Source organism: Ixodes scapularis, unplaced genomic scaffold, assembly GCF_016920785.2.
Source record: "Ixodes scapularis isolate PalLabHiFi unplaced genomic scaffold, ASM1692078v2 PGA_scaffold2__306_contigs__length_199485367, whole genome shotgun sequence".
In the NCBI taxonomy this organism is placed as follows: domain Eukaryota; kingdom Metazoa; phylum Arthropoda; class Arachnida; order Ixodida; family Ixodidae; genus Ixodes; species Ixodes scapularis.
The window spans coordinates 66,944,678-66,967,979 of record NW_024609857.1 but is presented as its reverse complement, the minus strand read 5'-3'; the positions used below and the strand labels follow the sequence as shown (position 1 = coordinate 66,967,979).

The 23,302-nt window shown below is 47.9% G+C and overlaps 1 protein-coding gene across 1 annotated transcript in view; it reads left to right on the top strand.

Annotated features, from left to right (window-relative positions):
* Positions 1–23,302, top strand: part of LOC8029227 (structural maintenance of chromosomes protein 1A) — a 68,199-nt gene that overhangs the window by 13,527 nt on the left and 31,370 nt on the right. Inside the window, exons 8-16 of the mRNA XM_029986463.4 lie at positions 494–579; positions 1,555–1,720; positions 2,709–2,923; positions 4,618–4,831; positions 13,734–13,945; positions 14,370–14,538; positions 16,170–16,228; positions 16,689–16,953; positions 18,415–18,548. Of these exons, the coding sequence (XP_029842323.2) occupies positions 494–579; positions 1,555–1,720; positions 2,709–2,923; positions 4,618–4,831; positions 13,734–13,945; positions 14,370–14,538; positions 16,170–16,228; positions 16,689–16,953; positions 18,415–18,548 (1,520 nt within the window). The remainder of the gene's footprint in view (positions 1–493; positions 580–1,554; positions 1,721–2,708; positions 2,924–4,617; positions 4,832–13,733; positions 13,946–14,369; positions 14,539–16,169; positions 16,229–16,688; positions 16,954–18,414; positions 18,549–23,302) is intronic.

Sequence of the window (23,302 nt, the reverse complement as noted above, 5' to 3'; positions counted from 1 at the left end):
GTTTGTTTGTAAACATGAGTTGGTGTATAGACCGGCAGGGGGCACGGACCGAGCGCCACGTCGGCATCTGGCCATAACCCGTGTCCTCACCAATTGAATGCGAACGCCGGCTGAACCCCGGCACGGCACTCAAGTCCAATCTGCTCCACCGTTACACGTTTATTGGATGCTGGCAGAATGCCCACTGCCAGTACTCCCGGCGCGGTCAACGAGAGGGAAGACGAGAGCGCTGGGACGCTTATCTGTGGCCGTACTAGTAACTGTAACCCCCTGGTGGCCTCCCAGTGTTGCAAACAAATATAACACCCACCTTGGCCTCTGGCGGGTTACATAGAACCCCAAGAGGTGTGGGACCAACCCAGGTGCGCGAAGCTTAACTTAGAAATCGGTCTGTTTATTCGGGCGTCCTTCGTCATAAGCACCTTAGAAGTTCGGCATTTGGGAGCAAGGTTGGCCGATGATCTGTCCGCCCGGTCCTTTTCTTCGACTGCAGGACGTGGAGCTGAACAAGAAGAAGCCTGCCTTCATCAAAGCCAAGGAACGAACGGCGCACATGCAGAAGAAGCTGGAGGCAGCCAGGTGCGGAGCCGTCTCGCGTCTTGCGTGATTCGTGTGTGTCAGTGTAAATTGTTCCCAAATACCCCGGAGAATGGGGTAGGATTTTCAAACCGTCGATACACGGTGCTAGATTTTGTGTTTCCTATTTAGTGTATTAATGACCAGTATATTGTATCTTATATAAATAGTATTTCACTTGTTATGTGCACCACTCAGTAGACCGTTAGGTTGTCTGTGGGCACAGGAAAAATAAAGACTATTATTACTCTTATTATTATTATTATTATTATTATTATTGCAGTGTGTGTAAGTTATTGGTTTCGATTGAAATGGAATCCCTATAAACTTGACTATAGTATCCGCAAAATATTCTTATAGTGCAGGTAAAAAAAATACTTGAGAGTCCTACAACCAAGCGTCACGTCCCGTGGTAAAAGAGTGCAGGTAAAAAAAATACTTGAGAGTCCTACAAACAAGCGTCTCGTCCCGTGGTAAAAGACTGAAAAATTTGTCTTCGTCTTACTTGCCAAGTCTTGACTTACCGGCAACTGTCAACCTTTATTTTTGTCGGCAACCTTTAGTGCTTTACAAAGTAATAGCAAAGAAACTTGTTAAGACCAAGGGTCGGGCTAATTGGTGGAACATGTTTCAAATTGGCGAGTTTAATGCACGCAAGAGAGGAACACAGAAGAAAGTAGAATGTACATGGCGCCGTTCGTGTCCTACTTTCTTCCACGTTTGTCTTTTGTGTGCGCTGTACCCACCGGTTTCGAGCGAATAGCAAAGAAAGGTTGGAATGTTACCGAGTTGGCTTGTCTGCTAAAGCTCATGTAGTTGGTGCCTCAAGCCAACTCTCGCTTCAGAAAACATTTAAGGTGTGTTTTCTCGCACATTCTTGAGCTTTTATAAGCAGAAATAGGCATAGACTTTATTGGTGGCTCTTTGTACTCATTGTTTGCTTACGCTGACCCATCTTTGTCGCGTTGTTTTTCCCAGGAAGTCGTACAAGGCAGCCAAGAAGGTGGACGAGACGCACCAGGGGGAGATCTCGGAGCTAGAAGAGGAGCTGGAGGAGATCAACAAGCGCATACGGGAGTTTGAGCATCAGCTCAGCGAGGAATCCGAGAGCCAGGGCAGGGACTTTTCCCTCGAGGACTCCCAGGTGGGTGTGCCCGTGTAAAGCCCGAGGCTGTCCTTTCGTCCCACGGCGATTTGTTTGTCAAATTCGATTCGTTGGAGACCTGCTGATGGCTTGCGAAGAGCCTTGGCCTTGACAACTTTCAGTTTGAAGCCGGGCAGGCGGTTGATGTTTTTTCTTATGACCACCTCTGCCTTTTCTAGGTACATATCTTGCGGTGCCACAACAAAGGCTCCCTCTTTGTCTTTGTAGGACATTAACAGATTTAAATTGTTACGATGAAAGTGCCTCACAATGCTTGATAGTTTCACTTCGCTTGCATGATTAGAACCTACCTTCATTACTACATCAACCCAGTCATGATGCATCAGGGCCTGTTGTCTTCTATGCTTTAGCCGCAATGTCATGAACGGTAGATAACATATGGGCGCTCTGCCCTTTGGGCATCATACAGAATTTTGGACCATTCTCAAGAACCTGGACTAGGTGCACAGGAAGAGACGCATCCCCCAGCATAATGACAGACTCGCCTTGGCGTTCCTTGTTTTGATTGCAAAGAAGTTTTGGGTGTGGGATGAAGGACTACCAGAGGAAATCAGTCATCTTGCTTGCTGTACGCAGAAAGTGGTTGTTGCTTGACCACTGGGCACTGTTAGAAAATCCGCAGCTGAAATGGTCTACTGTGCATTAGGAGGCCATAAAGTACAAGAAGTTTGGTGGGGTGTAGCTAAAGAATGCTATCGTAATAAAAGACGAAATATGCGGAAAGATAGGCGCTGACAATGTTGGTTGTGCGGGATGATGCCCTGCGAAAATGGAGACCGTGGGAAGCGAGGCCGGGAGAGAGGGTGTGCGCATGTGCAGAAACTTACTGGAACAAGTTCAAGTGGTACTCAGTGAAGCAACTTTGATTTCTCTTGCCTCGTAAAAATAAAAGAAATGATCGATCGATTGAATGAGAGCCCCTGCTCTAGATTTGCCTCATGAAATTTATGTGCTCTCCCCCTGGCAGCTGCGGGAGTACCACCAGCTGAAGGAGGAGGCCGGGCGTCAGGCGTCGCTGCACCTGCAGAACCTGGACTCGGTGCGGCGGGACCAGAAGTCCGACCAGGACCGGCACGACAACGAGGTGCGCAAGCGCCAGGAGACCCAGAACAAGGCCCGCCAGAAGAAAGCCGAGCTCGACGAGAACCTGCGGCGCGTCGACAAGCTCGGCGAGCAGATCAGGTGCGTGCCGCCATGGGGCTTGTAGCGCGTTTCCGATCGCCGCGCTCGCCGCACGCTCAAGAGCGGTCCCTCGACCGCCTTCTGATGACGCTGTAAAAGCATTGCTTCGTTGCTTGCCGCGTTTCCGGTGACGGCGTGGCGGCAGAGTCGAACCGAGCCACAGAGGTAAGAAGCTTTTGGAAAAGACACAGTGCCACCTCTGGTGGCGTCATGTCGCCTCCAGAAGCTTTCTGCCTCCACCAAGAGAGAATGCCCGTTTCGCTGTGGGTCGCTCCGCAACCAGATGGTCGACGGTAACCAAGGCGGACACCACGATGATGACGATCCTTGCGTCTGTTCGCCTTTTTCGCTGGCTTTTCTACGACCAACCGTCTGGATTGTGACACCCAACAGCGCGGCACGCCGACTTGCGCGACGCGCTTTGTTGCCACTTTGGGACCACTTTTGATGCGCAGGCAAGGAAGGACCGTAAGCGCACCAGTCGGGGTTGCGTTCCAGGTGCTGTAGTCTGCCGTCTCGGGGAGAATCTGTGGAAGGAGTGGTGTCGGGTGGCGTTTGCCGCACTCGTGCCTCCGTGCCGCGCTACGTAAAACTATGTAAAACAGGAACCGGCGACGCAGGTTGCGGATGTGGGGAATTCGCATTCTGCAGGGTGACAAGCACGCGGGAATTCGCAATGAACCCCCCGTTTTGGGTACGGACGCCGCAGAACGCGGACGCCACAAATATGCGCTGGCGGTGCGATAAACACTTTCGAGTCCACCACAAACTCGGTCGTTGCGGGGACTGACGTTGCGCATGCGGATCACGGACAAAAAGATGCGTGAGTCGTCTTTGAACTCGCATGTCTGTTGGAATGGATACCTCGGATTGTGGACACAGCAGATTTGCGTTTCACGGTGTGATAAACGAATGAGAAACCTCTACAAACTTAGATGTCACGGGAACCGACGCCGCACTTGCCGATCGTAAACAGAGTAATGTGGAAATGAGCAACGAACTTGTACCTCACAGGAACGGATACCGTAGATCGCGGATGTGGTGGATTCACGTGTCACGGTGTGATATGCACGAGGAAACACGAGGTGAACACGCTTGTCGTACATACCGGTACTGAATATCACGCAGTTGGCGTGATTCCTGTCGAGAAGTCGCGCGATCGTTTTCCGATAGAAACCGGGAGGGTGGGCGATGTTTCGAAATGTTTGTGTTATAGATGTTCGGCCCAAAAAACAGGATGCGCAGTCACTCGGGGGTGGGCATTTCTACGGGATTTTACGGTAGACGGATTTTCTGTCGCCAGGAAGGGACTCCTTCCTAGTTTCCTTCGTTCAAAGGGGGGTGGGGCTGGTCAATCAAGGGAAACAACGGCGAGTTGAGGAGTAAAAGAGCCTCGTCGATGCACTCGCAGCTAGAAGCTACGTGCATAAACAAAAATTTATGCCCGTTTCATGCTTTGCGAATCTGGCGTGTTTATTCTGAGCAGTACCAGTCATTCAAAACGAACAATTCACGGTTCCTCTAAGAAATAAACTGAACAGAAGTGGTCCAGAGATAGCCGACAGTGGGCCCCCTAATGAGATTGTTAGCAAACAATAATGGGTGGGCACTAAGAGGGCCAGCCAATAAAGAGCAGGTGTAGGTGGATGCTAAAAGGTAGTGGGCGACTGCCAAGGCCCTGTCCCATGACCCAGGTCGAGCGAGGCAAGCCTGGAGGAGCTGCGTCGACAGGAACAGGAGGTGAGCCGGGACGTGGGGGAGGCCAAGGCTCGGGTGGCGGCCATCAACCGGGAGCTGGAGGCCCTCATGAACGAGATGGGCGACGCCAAGGTGGACAAGCATGAGGACTCCCGCCGCCGCAAGAAGGCCGAGATTGTCGACCACTTCAAGCAGCTATACTCCGGCGTGGTATGCCCATATCTTCCTTCATTGTGGGCTCTTCATACTACATTTAGCCCATACCCTTTCCAGTTTTAATCTAAAAACACTGATTCCGTCGGTATCAAAAATGCAAGATTGGTTCAAATCGAAAAACAAAAACTTCTGGAAAATTTCACTTCACCTAGGACTGTTTTTGTTGAAATTGTCGTCTCTTAGACGTGAACTCTTATTTTTTCGTGAGATTTTTGATCTGATTATCACCCTTTTTAGCATCTGCCCGAAACAAATATTCAAAATAGACCGATATTTGAAAAACGAATGAACACAGAAAAACATTTATAAACACCGGCAAATCTATGGTATAACTATATTTCACTAGTTGTGTGCAGTGTCCTTAAAGGTACAAGGGCAAGAGTGTAATGCATGCATTTGGAAAGGAGGGGAGGGAGGTGTTCCTCTCTTACTTTGACTCTCTTTTGTTTGTTCCGAGCGTTGCTTTTGTGTCCATTAAGAATTATCTTGCCACTCAAAATTAGCACAAAATGGGCTTGTTTCCCCTTCCTGCCTGTGAGTTCCATAATGCTGCACGGAAGTTCTGAGATAAAGTATATGGGTAGGGGCCTGGAGAGGCGAAAGCCAGCCTAGAAACTTTTCTAGCGGCAGTCTCAAACGAAGCAATTTACAGCATGCGTCCCTGGTTTTGAGAGTGTATGTCAGTGTTGCCCGACTGCGCCGGGCTGTGGGTTTTTTTGTCAGTGGGCTGCTGCAGTCTGCATAGGCCCAATTCCGGATGCTGTTGGCGGCTATATTGCTGCATTTTTTTGTTTCTCTAGTGTTTTATGGTGACTAGAACTTCATGAGGCTTTTAAGAAAGCATTGTACTTTTTTTGAGAATGATAACAAACGAAGGAAAGCTATTTTCGGTGAGTTTGTGCACGAGAGAACAAATGCAACTGGAAGGTTTGCTTCATTTTAGGCTGATTTTTTATGATGCCATACACTCGGCCATGTCAATCTACAAAGATCTTAACTGTCGAAAATATTTGACCACAGAAGATAGCCAAAACAACATATTATACATACCCCACGGTGTCGCATTATCCAAACAGGGTTTATATAAGAAAGATCTCAAATAACACAGCATATCCAACATACAGTGTCGACGACAGTACTGTATCCTTGCCCCTTGGGGCGACCATATAGAAGTAGATGCGACCAGAACGACTAGCAGAATGAAACTGATGGTTACATCAATGGTATGGCGTATATACAGATGTTACCCAATGTTGCTGACACAATATCTTCCCCTTCTAACAAACAAAAGCAGGGAACTCAGGACGTGGAAGTAAAGCAGTGTAAGTTAACAAAGTCTCGGAGCCATGCAGGTCTTCTCTGCTGCGATGGGGATCTGGTTGATCTTGATACGGACAGCCTCTCCTGGCTCAGTATTGTCGACATTCTTCTCCTCACACATTCCTTGAAGACCTCCGAGCTAGAAGAACTACAGCAAACAACCACTGAAGAAGTGATTAAACTTTCTGGACAGAACTTCTCAAGACATGGCTGCACGGAAGTCGTTATTCATAGCGACAACGCTCCTCAGTTTGGATCTAATGAATTCTGCCGATACTGTAAAACCCTTAATGTCCACAAGCCCTTAATTTTCGCGAATGGAAAAATTTGCAAAATTTAAGGGCTTGCGAAAATGTTGGTCCTTAAGAGTTTCAATGCAGGCACCTGGAATTCGCAAAACTTATTGGCCGCGATTATGTCCTCTGTGACTGATTTGCGAAAAATAGGGGCCACGAAAATGAAGGGTTTTTACAGTATTTGCGACTAAGTGGGGAGCCCAGCTGAAGACTTTGAGTCCTTACTACCCACAGAGCAACGGAGAAGCAGAAAGAGCAGTCAAACGGCAAAAACCTGCTTCAAAAATCTTCAAATACAGCACAAGCTCTTCTGGCCCACCGAACTACACTCGGGCCTGAAGGGTTTTCCCCGGTGGAACTTCTAGTGGGACGAAAGTTACGCTCAACACTTCCTACAGCGTCAAGTGCCCTGACACCTCACTGTCATCACACCAAGAGGTATCGGCAAAACTACAAGAAGCGCAAGACGAGAGGGGCTTTTGATTATAGCAGGCACGATCGTACAACAGGGATGGAACTGCTGCGTCAATTGCGCCACTGTGTGCCTAACGACTTTTTGTGCTCCACACTGATACAAAAGTATAAATAAGGACAAAATTGCACCAAGGTGTGCCCAAACTTAAATTATAAACTAGCCTCGTCGAAATCGGCCTTCTCGCAGTTTCTGTTGGCAACATTGACCCTGGAATTACCGGCCCAAAAGGGACGCCAGTGGATCTGAATTCGAAAATCCGTATCTGAAGGTTGCTGCCGCCAACGTTAGCTGCCGTTGCTGCATGCTTACCATGCTTTTCTTAAGTCCTGGATTCCTTTCACCTGAAGATCTGAATGGGCGCGTTCAGTAGCGCCTCCTTTGCTCCGAACAGAGTGACTCGAGTCGGAGCTCTTTGGATTTTCTCGCCGGAAATCGTCACCAGTTAGGAAGTGACGTCATCTTTAGCTCCTTTGACTCTACGTGCACTGTCTCCGGACTCGGTGCTTTGGAGCTTCGGAGCTTGACTCCGAAGCCCCGGAGTTACGTGCACCGGAAGTGACTTTTGGCTGTCCAGTGAAGGAGTCAGTGACTCCTTGACCACTACTGAATGTGCCCAATGGTGGAGCAAACGTGTGCCGCGGCCCTGCGCGGAAAACTCGGCAACAAAGGGGAGCGAGCAGTGAGGCATGTGACGGAGCAAGATACGAGCCGCCAGATTGTGATTACGCTGATTGCAGTTTAAAGTGATTTGGCAGTGATTTCACGAAAGTGCCTTTGACAGCAGACTTGCTGCAAGCTGTGAAGAAGTCTCATAAAGTTTACACAGAAAGGCTAAAAGTCGAAAAGTAAGACGACGAGAGGCAAAAGGGGTAGAACTGTGATGCGAGGGAAGCGAGAACGAATAGAGCTCGTCTTCAGGAAGATCGACAACTTGAACAGTGCATCATCTGTTCGCGGACTATGCTTGAACATGCGCAGTCATTGATTGAGTCGGGTCTGAAGAAAAAGGAGATGAAGAAGATTGAGTCTGGACAGGTGCTATTAGCGGAGGCTAGTGCGAAATTGGCTCAGAATCTCGGACAAGTGTTTGTAACTGCACTGCTGCGAGTGATTTCCTTCGTGTCAGCAGAAAAACAAGGATTCAATTTCAACTGCAAGGCATCGATGGCATCCCCTGGGATGTTTATAGTGTCAAAAAGTATGGCAGAGAAAGGAACTTACCGAGCCCTGTTTAAATTAAGGTGCCACTTAATTCGACACTCTTCCGTACTGGGTTTTGCAGCACTCGTAAGATGCTGCCATCTGATTAAGGCTGGTTCCCACATCACCATTCCCTTAGGTTACAAAGCTTATGTAAACTCACGTCAAGGTACGACGGCAAATCACCGGCCCGTCCGTGCTTCGCATTCTGCGTGCTAAATTACTCGTTTAAAGGGCAACTCCGCTTCATTTTCGATGCTAAAAAAACAACGCAGTTCTCTTTAGTATCACCTAGAAAGACTACATGTCAAGTTTTACGACGTAATTAAGCCTAAAAGTTTGTTAAACTGGTAAACAAAGTTTGAGATGCCTCAAGTCTCCGAAATCTGCTAATTCTAGCGGCCGATGTGCGGCGCAGAGAACAGCGCAGTCAATACCGCGTGTTGGCACAGCCAACACTGCGCCGCACGTCATAGTCTGGGACCGCTTTTTTTCTTGTTTTTTACTTTATTGAGGCGCAGCTTACAGGCGGCGCCAGCAGCGTGCATACCGATGTCCACATGATCCAAAACGCGCATGCGCTGATGAGTGTCTGAGCGAGCGCTCCGCGCTCGTCGTCGGGAAGACCGAACCTGCTGCGTCTCGGAGCAACGTTTTGTGCTGCAATGCCTGGCATATTACGAGTGGTTTACTTAGCTTCAACTACTAATGGTTTCAAAACATAACTTTAAAACAACTTGCCTTTTTCTGCGTCAAAACACTCTGCGGCCGCGGTAGTGCACACGTCGTTGGATAGCAGAGACCGTGGAGCAGACGACACGGCGCAACGACGCTTGCTCCGCCGATCCGTCCGTCCGCGCGGTCGGCGAGGTCGTGCGGTGACGTTCGTACCACGTGGTTTGTCCCAGACTATGACGACGCGGGACCAATGTTGCCAGGCGCGGGCGCAGTTTCGGTTTCGGTTTGTGATCAGGAGTAAAGAAGGATTACGAGAATTATATTTCCTTTTTTGAGAAACAAACGACGTCGAGCCGTTTATTAGTATACCTTAATGTATAATCACCAAAAACCCCGAAATTCCTGGAATTGAGCGGAGTTGTCCTTTAAGGGTCCACACTGCTTCTAGAGCATTTTTTATATAACTGAGTTCAAATCAAATTTACATAGCTTATCTGCTGTTACAATCTGACTACTATAAATATGTACCTGGTTTTGATGTAACCTACTAATTAGTTTTGTGCTAATATTGAAAATTTAACTTGAAAAGATTATGGGAAGGGTTATGACAAATTGAAATACTGAAATCAGAAAATAAACATATATCAGTAAAAGGTCTGTGGAATCTAGTAAGGCATAATGAAAGCTCTAGGATGACTTATAGGCTTTTTAGGATACTTTTGAATTTCCTAGTTTCGAAATGATTCATTGATGCAGAGAGGCACCTGGAAAAAACGAAACATTTACAATTCTCTGCAAAGCCGAATTAGAGCGCAGCCCTTGAAGAGGAGGAGGGGAGGGTACGGAGGGGAGGGTATGCCCCTTCCCCTCCATACCCTCCCCTTCTCCTCTCCTGCTCCCCTTTTAAATAGCGGGAAATTTTTGCTAAATTTCCTGCTAAATCTAGCAAACATTCCCCACTAAATTTAACGGAGAAATATTCCCGCTAAATTTAGTGGGAAATTTAGCAAAATCTTACTCGTTAAATTTAGCAGAAATCTTCCCGCTAAATTTAGCAGGGAAATTTTCCCGTTAGTTTCAGCGAGGAAATTTAGCGAAAATTTTTCTGCTAAATTTAGCGGGGAAGCTAAATTGGTGTTGAGGTCACGTGACGTCAATTTCCCGGCTAAATTTACCAGAGAAACTTAACACGCTAAATTTAGGGGGGAAACCTAGCCCGCTAAATTTAACAGGGAAACTTAACCAGCTAAATTTAGTTGGGGAATTTTCTTGCTAAATTTAGCGGGGAAATTTTTTTGCTAAATTTAGTGGAAACATTCTCCCGCTAAGTTTAGCGGAAAAATTTTCCTGCTGAATTCAGTGGGAAAATTTCCCCACTAACTTTAGTGGAGAAACGTCCCATAATGCAACGCGCAATTACGCCGACGTTGATGCCACTTATCCCGGGAGCAGGCGCTGAAAGGAGCTGTGCAACAATTTCAGGGCTTTGCTTAAATTATTATGGAAGTTGATGCCTGACACTTCTGAAGTGAACTACAGAAAAAACAGATTTTGCCTGGATACCCTAGTTTTTATTTAAAAAAATGAAAAAGATCCAGGTTTTTGCCGCCTCTCAACTCGTACATCGTCTTCCAAGTCACGTGCGCAGTGACGTTGATGGGGTAGGCGCGGGGTTCCGGAAAAGTTCTCTCTTTAGAGCCATCAGTGAGCAGCGAGAACTCATCCGCTCGCGACCGCGTTACGACGTGCTGGCGGGCGCAGCGCGAACAATGGGGTGAAAGGAGGAAAGTCTCATCCGGGTCCGGCCATACCCGTCCGGCTCTCTCAAGGAGGTTAGGCTCTCTCCCCCTCCCCCTTCGGCTTCTGGCGGCTGTTCACGGTGGCAGATGGAGCCGATAGTTTTGTGGACCTTGGATAGATGGCGCCACTAAAACTCCGTATAATAAAAGTTTTGTCGATGATACCAGGGTTTTGACGCATTTATATTTATGTTGGAACGAAAAGATTTATAGAAAAGTTACCTTTTATCAAGCAGGTATTCGCACAACTTGCTATCTCTTACAAAATTCCCCATTAACGTCACGCCGCGTGTTTCTCATGGCCGCCGCTCGCGGCTGCAGGTCGGGGAATATTCTAAATTTTGCCTCGATATTACGCGGCGTAATCGCAACATTTCAATGAAAGGAGGTGTGTTTTCTGTCATTTGTGACAAGGTGAACAATATCAAAAGCAGAAGATGCCAATTCTTTCAACGTTAAAATTAGGGGTGTCGCGAACCGGCCGAGGTCGAGTTCGACCAGGTTCGACTTTTTCGAACTTTTAGTAGAAAGTTCGTCGAACCTTGTATTGAGGTTCGACTCGTGTGCGCATGCGCGGCAACCCGGCCAGTTGGCTTCGGATTGGATGGTGATGGCTAAGGAATGAATGAAGGGCAACACTGATTGGTTATTTCAGTTAATACAATACAAACAATTAAGTTATCAACTTATTCAGTGGTTAGAATTACTTGCTTTTAATTGCAACTGCTCATAAAATTAAAATAACCTTTTTGCATAAAAAAAGAATTCTCCAAACCTAGGCATGCTTGTATCGTGGTCTGGCCACACTGTCCACAAAGTCGAACCGGTCGAATTTGGCTAAAAGTTCGAAAGTTCGTCGAACCGGTTCGACCCAGTCGAACCACGAAAGTTCGACCTAAAAATCCGGTTCGACAAAAGTTCGCGACACCCCTAGTTAAAATCGTTGCACAGCTCCTTTAAGAGCTGCGCTGTCAAAAAACGTGATACAGTTAAACCAGTTTAAACCTCGATGTAACGAAGTCGGTAAAATTCGCAATTTACTTCGTTACATTGAAATTTCGCTAAATCGAAATTCGGCTTTAGCATGCGAAAAAAAAAATTCCGAAACATTTTACGGGTATGAAAACTCACCGAAAATGACATTTATGTAGGGGCAAAGTAGTCCGCGAGTTTTGCTTGCGCCTTGTCACACAGTAGCAGCGGCGTCATACCAGTCATACGGCGTTCGAGCGCCCAGAGCGCTTACACGGCATCTTGCTGCCCATGTGACGCCGTGTACCTCCTCAGTACGTCCATTGTGTCGAGCACTTCCCGAGTGCTCGTGATATCGGCAGTTTCTTCAGGATGGCGTCCAAAACGTTTGCTTTCTCATCCAAAGAAAGAACTTTACGTTTCCTTATGGCAGCAAGCACGTGAGTGAACCGCCCGGTTAAAAAATAAAGTTGTTTAGTTTAGGCGGTGCCAATGTTTCCAACCTACATAGCACTCTTGACCGCACAGACCGCACAGTTTACTTGGTTTACTTGCCCTCTTGCGCCCACAGTGTGCTTGCGCCTTTGCTTTACATCACGCTCGCAAGACGATAATCGGTCTTCTCGGTCTTCTCCTAGATGGCACTGCCCGTGCGGTCGCGCGGTCGCGCCATCACGTCGCTCCCCCCACTCCCCCGCTGAAGTTGGCTCCCGCGCTACTCGCGGTACAGTGGACTATGATGATCAGTGAATGTCAGTGGTGATGCTGTTATGTCGTGTTAACTTTTTGCTCGGCATTTTCTGGCCAGCCCCGCGGAATCCGCTTTGCCGCATGCCTCGCCGGCGCTACCGGCGCCGCATCCTCGGGCAGCCTAGTCAGTTACAGGTTAAGAAGGTAGCGGCAAATGCCCCTCAAAGGAAATCAGATATCCCTCCGCCACCTCCGCATCCAATAGCGTCCCACCGTTTCCGTGACGTCGCGGCCAACGCGCGAGGAGGGTCTTGCCTTTCTGTACATATTTGCTTTATCTTTCGACTTTGACTTAGCATTGTGGAAGCCACGAGAGGGAGATTAGAGTTCTCCCCCACCGACGGAAACAAACACGACTTTCGGGGATTAGCTTCCCCCCCGATGGATACAAAGGCTGCTTTCAGGGGCTCGGTTTCCTCTCCGATGAATACAAAGGCCGCTTTCTTAAAAAGTGGGATCGGAGACAAGTGGGAATCCATTGAAGCGGAACAAGGGGCGTTTCCAGTGAACTCTTCTTTCGACTGCGGAGAGATTTGAAACGGGCGCATCACACTTGTGGGAGGAGCTTCTCCTACCTTCTTGACTTGTAACCGACTATAGGAACGTTGGAAGGCCTGTCCCCGTGAAGTAACCTATCAAGCGCTCGCGTTTGCGCATAATGTTTTTTTTTAACCACAATTTTTTTGCGAAGTTGTTTTTTAGAGTTGATTTATTTATTGCCTTCTATGGCAATGGCGCTTCGTTATATTGAAATAGCAGCAAACTCGATTTCGTTATATAGAGACTAAAAATACATGGGGTCTATGGGCAAGAAATTATGAAAAATAAAATACTTCGTTAAATCGAGGATTTCGTTACATTGAAGTTCGTTATATCGAGGTTCGACTGTACAATATTTAATATATTTACACCCCTTATTGCATATGTCACACATACACCTACGAGAAAAAGAATAAATAATGAAGATTGAATATGGTACCAGTGGAGATATGGCTTCCATAATATAGCAAAGTGTGTAAATAGTCCACTCAGAGATAATAGCAAAAAAGCATCCACAGACCCATTTTACGTTGTTTCGAAGAAAATATATAAAAATGAGAAAGACTTACTTTACAAAAATTGTTGAGGACAAGATGATAAGTGCCTACCAATCTTTAAAAAAAAAAAGTAATTTAAAAAATGCTTTTTTATTTGTTGTATTTTTTTGCCTCAAAAAGCAATGTCTCCCTTTAACTGGTTGTAACACTTCGTACGAAGCACGAACGTGCTGGGGACTTGCGGTTGTATCTCGACGTAAGCATGCGTAAGCTTTGTAATGCAAGAAAATGGTGCCGCGAAGACCAGCTTTTATGGTTCGCGCGGCTTTGCCGTAGGCGCTTACTGAGCGTGTCACCCTGCCCTTGCAGTACGACCGTCTGGTGAACATGTGCCAGCCAGTACACAAGAAGTACAACGTGGCCATCACCAAGGTGCTGGGCAAGAACATGGAGGCCATTGTGGTGGACTCGGAGAAGACCGGCCGGGCCTGCATCAAGTACCTGAAGGAGCAGATGCTCGAGGCAGAGACTTTCCTGCCCCTGGACTACATAGACGCCAAGCCCCTCAAGGAGCGCCTCAGGTAAGGCACGCCCTACTCCTCCCCCTCCATCCAGTCTCGTCTGCCGAGTCGAGTTTTCTCGGGCTTTGTTCTCGAGGAACGCTTACTTGCCTTGGCCGACAGCCAAGGAACCCCTCTAAATCTAGGCTTTGATGCAGTAAATCAGTACAGGAGCCTATAGACCTTGTAAACTATCATTTACATACTGAGGAACATTTGCCACATAGTTACGCGTCGACGGATGGCTCAAATGGTGCTTAAAAAGGAACGATGCTTTACTTAGTCGCGAAGGTGGTCGAGGAAATTTAGGAGATGGGCGACCACCCGAAGGCACCCTTGGGAACCCTTGGGTTCCTAGGAACACAGTTTAAGAATTCATGTTTTGTATGTATAGAGGGAGAAAGACGTCGAACCAGGGTGAGCGTCATCCACGTCTTGTGCACAGGACCATCTCGCAGCCCAAGAACGTGAAGCTGCTGTACGACGTTCTGCAGTACGACCCCCCAGCGATCAAGCGGGCCGTGCTGTATGCCACCAACAACGCCCTGGTCTGTGAGACGGCCGACGATGCCAGCCGCGTCGCCTACGACCTGGGTGACAACAAGCGCTACGACGTGAGCACTGTAGATCGACGGAATCTCCGACTGGACTTTGCGCTTTTTTGCGTCCGTACACTAAGTTTGTAACCAACAAAACGAGCGGCACGCACCCGTTATATACTCAGTTCGGTCGTCGGTGCAGGGGGTAATGTGCCCAATGAACGTGGTACGACATAGTAGCTGAGAAAGGCAAATCAGTTATCGGGGGTCTTATTAGGTTTGTAGGCATACTATGTTTATACACATATAGTAAGAGAGAAACATTTATTTTGCATTAATGCTACTACAAAAGACGTTGGGGAAGTTGGCGGTTAGAGCAGAAAATGCGGTGAATTGATTTTAAATGTGTACAAGACTTGCTGGACGTCAACAGCAAATGTTCCTAGAGTTTTTGCAGCACATCCTAAGCAGCACAATAAAGAAACATTTAGTACTAGGCGGCGCTAAATGCTATTGCAGTGTTACGATAGCATTTACCTTTCCACGGCAATCTGCACGGCAATTTTATTTTTTTATGCGATGTTCTGCATTACAATTTGCACCAAATTTTTTTTTTTATGCACATTTAGTTGTTTGAAATGGTGGAGCACATAGGCGACTGACAGCACAAGAAACAAGGGGCTTATTGAGTCTCAAACTTTTTATTATCGCTCCACAGTCAATGTGATTGTGGCATTAGCCAATAAGAAAGTTGAAAAACAAAGGACGGAGTGAGAAATGGAACATAATGAGCTACGCTTTGCATTCCATGAGCTGGCACTGACAATAGAGCCGCCATTGTGTACTCCCACGGGGCCCAGATTGTCGTCGGAACTTTAATATGTGTAAAGGACTGGTAAAATGTAACTTGGAAGTAGGGTTTGAGACGGGACAGTGACGGGAGGTGCTGTATAAAATTTGGAATCCTTGGAAGAGCAGCATACCAGTTTTGCCGATTATTGCATGTTCATAGTGCCAACAGCATGACTTTACGAGTCTGATAGCGAGGCTAGTACGTGTCGCTTTGAGAACTTGCCTGTAGTTTGTGATGAAACATGAATTATTGGTATTTTGCTTTTGAGCCAAGTGATTTACCGGCACATTAGAGTAATAGCCAGCCAACTAGACATTTAGGATTTGTTTTAATTAGTTAGAAGTGTGTGTAGATTAATATGTCTGTAGTGTAGTATTTGATTAATCAGAATGAAGCTGCATTGAGCCAGTGTGTTCTTGTCTAGAGGCAGGCACATAGTTAGGATTTTGATTCGGTTAGTGATTTGATGTCAAAATGCTGTATGGGGGGGGGGGGGGGGGGAGTGGGGAGAGGAGGCCCCACCAAAATAGAAGATTTCAAATGAATAGAGGGCCTTATGGACGCCCCCCCCCCCCCCCCCACATGGATATGTGCCTGTCCAGAGGTGTTTGGTTGAAGGCTGATATTCCGATTTTTTTCTTCTGCAAAGCTGCCTTACTTTGCTTGTCTCCCCAGTTGCAACGGTATCGAAGCAATGATGGGAGGGATGAAGAGAAGAGGAAGTTTAGCAAAAATGAGAAGTGCAAAGTGTACCTCTGCTTGGGAAAGATTCCCTTTGCCAATTGACTGAGCATGCATAATAACAGTGAGGCTTTTCGTAATTAAAGAACTTTAATTCTTTACTTTTCTACAGGCTGTGGCATTGGACGGAACCTACTACCAGAAGAACGGGTTCATATCGGGAGGCAGCACGTAAGTGTTCTCGTTGCGTTCCTGCACAGGTTTCTTTTCGTTACGTCTAGAGCGTTCAGTCTTGCCCGTCTAAATTAATGGCAGCCCTTGGAAGCTGGTGCCTCCGTGGTTGAGATCCTGCCAGAGTTGAAATTCCGGGGTTCGAAGTGTTGACCCGATTGTAGCGAGTAGACGTGGCTTGCACATGACGTCATCACACCACGCCGGTGATAAGCCTTACTTGTTCCCGTCGAGAAAAACAAAATCACTGGGGCGAAGCGTGGGCTCCAGATTCTTGGATGGTACATGCTTATCAGCGAGGCTATTGCAATGGCCACCCACATGACGTTAACTCAAGCCATGTACAGGTGTTTGCAGGAAAAAATGTTTAGTTCTTTCCGAACGTCGGCATCCTTGTAAACTGCTCCCTCTGCCGTTTGTGGTGGTGCATTTTGGAGACCCCAGTGCCTTTTGTGCACAGGGACCTTGCAAAGCGTGCCCGGCGGTGGGACGACAAGGCATTCCACACGCTGAAGCAGAAGAAGGAGAAGCTGACGGAGGAGCTGAAGGAGATGATGAAGCGGACGCGCAAGGAGTCTGACCTGACCACCATACAGTCGCAGATCAGGGGCCTGGAGACGCGCATCCGCTACTCGGTCACGGACCGGGACAACATCCAGAACAAGAGCATCGCCAACCTCGAAAAGGAGATCGCCCGGCTTGAGGCAGAGGTCGCCAAGTACGAGGTGGGTCCGAGATTTCTCGCTCCTGAAACCGGGGCTAGAATGCGCGGCAGATCATTAATTAATTAATTAATTAAGTAATGTCATATCCTCAGGGCTCAGAGGTCATTACAAAGGGGTGTGGGTAAAAACAACAACATAAACAAGAGCATGCACACACAAAAAAAAGAACAAAGGCCAACAATACATTATTGCTGGAAAGTGAAAAATAGTTCATCCTAATATGTTTTAGCTAAGACGATTAATCGATGCGACTCTACATAAATCGATCGATGGTATATTTACTATTGGTGCGGGAAGGTATTTGCAATTGGAGGACGTTCTAGGAATGAAGGAGTCAATGTGCCTGTATTTGCTCGAATCTAGATCGACCCTTATACTGCAAAGCTTCTTTACTATAATAAAATAACTAGTATGTCGAATGTAGGTGGATCCTAATTAAGGAAGGAAATTTGCGCTATAATTTATCTTACTGTGGCCATAGTCACTCTAGCCAAAACTCGCTCGTTGACCCCAATTGCACTGTCGTCTGATCTCGGCAAAGCTCACTTGTAAGTGCATTCACCGACGCTTGTTCGTACTCACTCTCGGACATAGGGTGAAGGGGAGTTAGCTTGTAAGCCCAAATTATTCATAAATTTCAAGTTGCGGCGAAGGTCGTAAGTTTGCTTGCGTGAGGGCTTCTAGAGATCTAACTTGAGAATCTGTCGGCATGCCTCAGCAAAGCTTTCTCGTGAGTACACTCGCACTCGCTGCTCGCTCTCATCTTCCGACGGGACTGGAAAGCGATCGTGTTCGTAATCCTCCAAAACTTGAAAATTCTAAATTAGAGTGAGGGTCGTGAGCTCGTGCGAGGTTATGAGCTGGGCGCGAGTGAGTTAAACCCGAAGTGCCGGCCTCCAAGAGTTTGTGCATTAGGTCTCTGCTTGCACGGATGTTTCGATTTTGCTTGCCTTATTATGGGGCTCCTCATATTTTGAGGGTTTGTTTTTCTTTAAATTTGAAGGTATTTTATGGGGAGGTTTACATTTTCCCCCAGATTCTGTGTTTTTCAGCGTCTTATCGTGGTGCAAGACAAAAATTGGCACTTATCGTGACTCGTGTCGAAGAAAACCAAACGCGAGCATAGAATTCCAGACTCTTTGGGGAACACGCTCGGGCCTCTAATATACTTAGAAAATGTCCCTGTAGCAATCAAAGAAGGAAACTAGGTAAAGAATATGGTTCCCAAAGCAGCCTTGCAGTCATTTCTGCATGAGCTGCATTTTGGATCGGCGCAAAACGAAGCTGTAGATGGAGCTCTTTCTGCTAAGCTTAGATTTTTCTCATCCAAGAGCATCTCAGATTTGGGGTTTTTGGGCGTTCCCCGATATCGGGAAAGCTGGTGTGGTGTTAAATCTGGGAGTTTGTCGGTAGACATACTGAAGGGAACTGTGGTGCACATTCCTTTCTTGGCCCACTCAGCCCCACGTGAAGAAGATTGAGGAGGAGATGCGGAAGCGGGAGCTGAAGATCGACGAGCTCAAGCAAGCCCAGAACGGCATCGAGGACCGGGTGTTTTCCGACTTCTGTGCCAGCATCGGGGTGGAGAACATTCGGTCAGTGCCACGGCCCTCCCGTTTTTGCCGGGGCCGTCCGGGGATCTCAACGACCCGGAACTGCCGAGGGAATTTTTCTGGGCTTGGGAAAGGGGGGGAATACAGTCGCCAACCAATTTTTCGGACTCGGAGGGGATCCCAAAATTGTCCAAATAATCAAGCGGTCCGAAAAATCAGTTTTAGTTATAATATCAAATTTCCGTGCACATTCCGCTGTCTTGGCCACTTTCCACTTGTTTGATGTAATTTTTTAGTTCTCGTACAACTTCCGCTTTATATTTTTCACTTTTCACTTGTTTGTTGATCTGTTTGATCATGGTGCTGCACTTTGTCGGTGCCTTCGTTGGCACAAACAGCGAAGTTGAAGTTGGCACCATTTGGCACTGTATGTAGACAATGTTTAGTCCACCAAGCTCGCTTCAATACCCTATCGGCAAAAAACCTTCGCGCTCAAAGACCACGAGAACGACAGACGACCGTTCTTCTTGTGGCCGCACTCGAAAAACATGGGCCACGAGAAGAACCGGAGCAGTCATAAGAATGGGCAGATGCTGGCCATGTTGGCTGTAGCAGAACGGGAAAACCCGACTGTTGCCTCAACCCAGCTTATTTGTTGCGTAGGACGTGGTATCAAGGCTACAGGGCAAAATCAAAACAACCAAATGGCGATGACTAAGCTCGGGGTGCTATCGCGGCGGCTGTTTTGTGGCTCTAAACTGAGGAAGTCACCCAAATTATGTCAGAAATAGTATCAAGCAATAAGCTATATCGCATTCTAAATTTTTGTCAATGTTATGCATTAACTCTGGGGTGAGTGACGGTTTGGCGAAAACGTCCGAATAATCGGACGTGTCCGAAAAATCGGCACCTGAAAAATTGGTCGGCGACTGTAGTTGGGACGAAGTTAGAGAAAGCTTGTGAATGGACTATGGTCAGCGAGAGCTTAAGAAACGCGGGGCATGGCTCTTGCTCACGTTTCTTACTTTGCGGCTAGTTCTTCGGCATTGTTATTGGCTCATGCCGCAACCTCGTTGACTGTGAAGAGATAGTCAGATGGTCGCTACTTGCCTCGCCCCGCATTTTTAGGCTGTCAGTGGTTGCAGTTGGTTTCGCACAATGTTAATTAAACTGGCTGCTCTGTCGACACAAAACGACACTGAAACAAAAAGTGAAAGCCGTTTACAGCTCCCTGTAACACCGAATTAGAGCGCAGCTCTTGAGGAGGAGGAGGGAAGGGTACTGAGGGTCACGTGTTCTCGGTGGGGGGTCACGTGACGTCGGGGGGGGAAGGGGGTCACGTGACTTCGGGGAGGGAGGTCACGTGACCTGGGGGCAGGGGCGGATCCAGACCTCCATTTTTAGGGGGGGCGGCTCGTCGGTGTAAAACGGCAGGGGGGGAGGGGTGTTTATATTTTTTGTGGAGTTATCGTTTTTACTAAACTCTGATGACATAATATAGATCTTGAGAGCTTTTGTATCGGCTTACCTGTCGGGGATGAACTCTTTGAATTAAAACCTTTCGGCTTCGGGTGACCACACTAGAGGTAAGTATCTAGAAAATTGTGGTGGCACTATCCCTTCTGAACACCATAACGCAAGGAACTTTGTAGTTCATAGGAAACGAGATTACTCCATTCGCGTGGCAGCGCGCTAGAAATAGAAAAAGAAGTTTAACTACTGGGGATGAATGTTTGGTGCTATAGCGGCTGTGACAATTGCAGACAGTGTAACTTGATGGCTCAGATATCCCCGGCGGGGCTACAACTTTTGGGCTCCTTTTGCTTGAATATTTATATATTCTCGTTACACCCACAGAGCATGTACGGAGAGCCAATCTTTGCCAGCTAGACGGAGGAAGCTCATGCAGCTAATGACAATGCGAAAAACGTTTTAATCTAGAACTCGGCTGTTCTTTGAGATTAAGCTTGGCATAGTAGTTAGAACTTTATATTCAGTGCCAAAATGCAGAACGTGGTTTTAAAACATACTTTTCGTTGTTGCCGGTTGCTTCAATGGAGCGAGTACGTTGCAAACAAGCGACAAAAATGGCCCGGCGGCTTCGACGCTGCTCGCGGCGTCAAAACACTGTTGACGCAGCGAGCGAAACGAACACTGCCAGGCAAGTTCGTCGGTTGTTTGCCGTATATTTGGAATGTCCAGAGCACAGCACATGCGGCATTGCCAACCCAAACTCGTGTTTTCACGTGTTTTGGATGCAACTCGAGAGAACGAAAGCGAATAGTTGTTGAATATTTTTGAAAGCATGTTGCAGTTCGGCAACTATAACTTTAAACTTAGACAAGACCTTAAACCAGCAATGGATCCTTCCAAATTATATTTAATTGCACTTCGTCTGAACATTTTCTGTATGAAAGGAACACTTACTTGTTTCTGGGTAGTTAGCCCATTCGTCAGGGTCGAGAGGACAGGTGCAGAGATATGATGGGGCAGAGCGGTTGTCCGGTCGGCGAATCTCAACTGGGCTAAAGGCCGATCACGAGTGCTGCATGGATGTTTGGGAGTCGGTGTTCACTCGAACAGGCACAGGCACTGTCTATTTAATTTATGTATAGTCGCATCTTTGAAAGGGCTCGTTTACCCCAAGTCCCTAGGTAAGGAATTCGAAGCCGCAGTTGCAAACCAGCAAGCCCCGCCTCTGTTCCGTTCGACACACACATATTCGCTCCTGCAAAGCCGTGGGAAAGCTCTGCCGTCAATCCACAGAAGCCGCGTTTAACTCGAAAAGTAAAGACGGCGCCAAGGGGAGACAAGGGGTAGCGGGCGCCTTTCCTAAAATATGTCCCACCACCCTAAGTTGAAACGGCATTGTATACAGATAAATGCCTAAGGCGTCAGCTTGAGGACTCTGTGTAAGCAGCCTCCAGCCTTTAGAGTGCTCGTACCGTTTATCTTTCTTTTATTAGCTTCCCGCCACGAGAAGTCGTACCGCAGGCAGTATGAAGCCCATTAGAGGAAATATCTCCCCCTTCTGGCGCTCGTCGGCTTCTTTCTGTATTCCGCGCTGCGGCGCTGATCCTCAGTGAGGGATGGAGGCGAGGACGAAAGCGGGCTTATGTTTAAGCCAAGGTCGTGGGGAAGTCCGGAGCGTCTTCAGGAGAAGCTCAGACCCAGACTACATTGTACCCAGAGCATTTGCTTCCTCTCTCAGTTGAGAAGAAAAGCAATTGGTCACCTGGTTGGACAAGCTGCACCCCCCCCCCCCCCCCCCCCCCCCCCTTGGAACCTCTCCTCCTGGTACGTCCCCTCCGCACTTCCCTTGGCAATGAGCACACCGTGCCAATAAGATACCTTTAGTGAGCCCGTGGGCGACAGCATCTCAAAGCAAGCCAAAAAAGACACGCCAAAAGACAAGCCCAGAACCACGAAGAAACCATCAAACGAAAAGTGATGAAAAGGCGGCCGCTAGAAAGGAAGGCTGCCTGGCGTCTGCGTTTGAGAGCTTTCAGGGCACAAATTTTTCGCAGACAACCTCCAGAGAGAGAGAGAGGGAGGGGAAGGGGGGAGGGGGGAGGGAGGGAGGGAGGGAGGGAGGGAGGGAGGGAGGGAGGGAGGGAGGGAGGGTGAGAGAGAGAGAGAGGGAGGGAGGGAGGGGGGGGACTAGATATGTTGCAGGTATTTTCCCCCCGTGCTCAACGTGCTGGCCTTGTTTGGAAGTGTGCCTGCAGTCGAGGACCCTGATATTTGGTGCGCCTCCCCACTGTCTCCACTTCGAAACTCTTGGCGCTGTCCCTGTCGGGAAGACGTGCCGTGACCTTGACGGAGATAAACCCCACTTTGGAAGCGCCCAGCAGGCGCGTCCACCCACCGCTGTTTTAATCTTTTGTCCCTCGCGTCGATTGCTTACATTTTTTCTTCGAGCTGACGAATAACCCCGGGGGGGGGGGGGGGGGGGGGGGGGGGGGGGGTGTTGCCTGGCGAGGCGTCTGGGGGGGGCGATCGCCCCCCACCGCCCCCCCCCCCCTTGGATCCGCCACTGCCTGGGGGGTGTCATGTGACCTCGGGGTGTCACGTGACCCCCCGAGATATTTTTCCGCTAGATATAGCGGGGAAAATTTTCCCAAAATCTAGCGGGAAAATTTTTTCGCTAAGTCTAGCGGGGAGACTTTTCCGCTAGATTTAGCGGGGAAATTTTTCCGCTAGATTTAGTGGGGAAATTTTTCCGCTAGATTTAGCGGGGAAATTTTTCCACTAGATTTAGCGGGGAAATTTCTCCGCTAGATCTAGTGGGAAAATTTTTTCGCTAGATTTAGCAGGGAAATTTTTCCGCTAGATTTAGCGGGCAATTTACCCATGATGCACTGCACGGTTACGGCGACGCCGCTCAAGCTGGAAACGGGCGCCTAAGAGCTGCGCTCTAAAACTGGACGTGTGTATGTGCTCTTTATTTTATTTTTTATTATTATCTTGGTGACGTTTAACACTGACACAGCAGCGCATTTAGATCAACAGTTTGGAACCTGGTCCAAAAAATCAGGGGAATTGGTGTTCTTTCCGTGTGCACGTTCCTATGCACATAGTCTGTGAGAAAGACGTTGCCTGGGCTTCAGTTTTTAAGCTTAGAAGGGCTGCCAGTGCGTAATCAGCGAAGTGCTTAGCAGTAGTTTGTATAATTATTGGGGAACTTGGTCGGCCTTCACTATTGGGGAAATGTCGGGGAATTTGGTTTAAACATTGCGGGAGTCGTCAGAATTTGCAAATAAATGCTGCCGTAACTAGTGCTATCATTGCCTCAT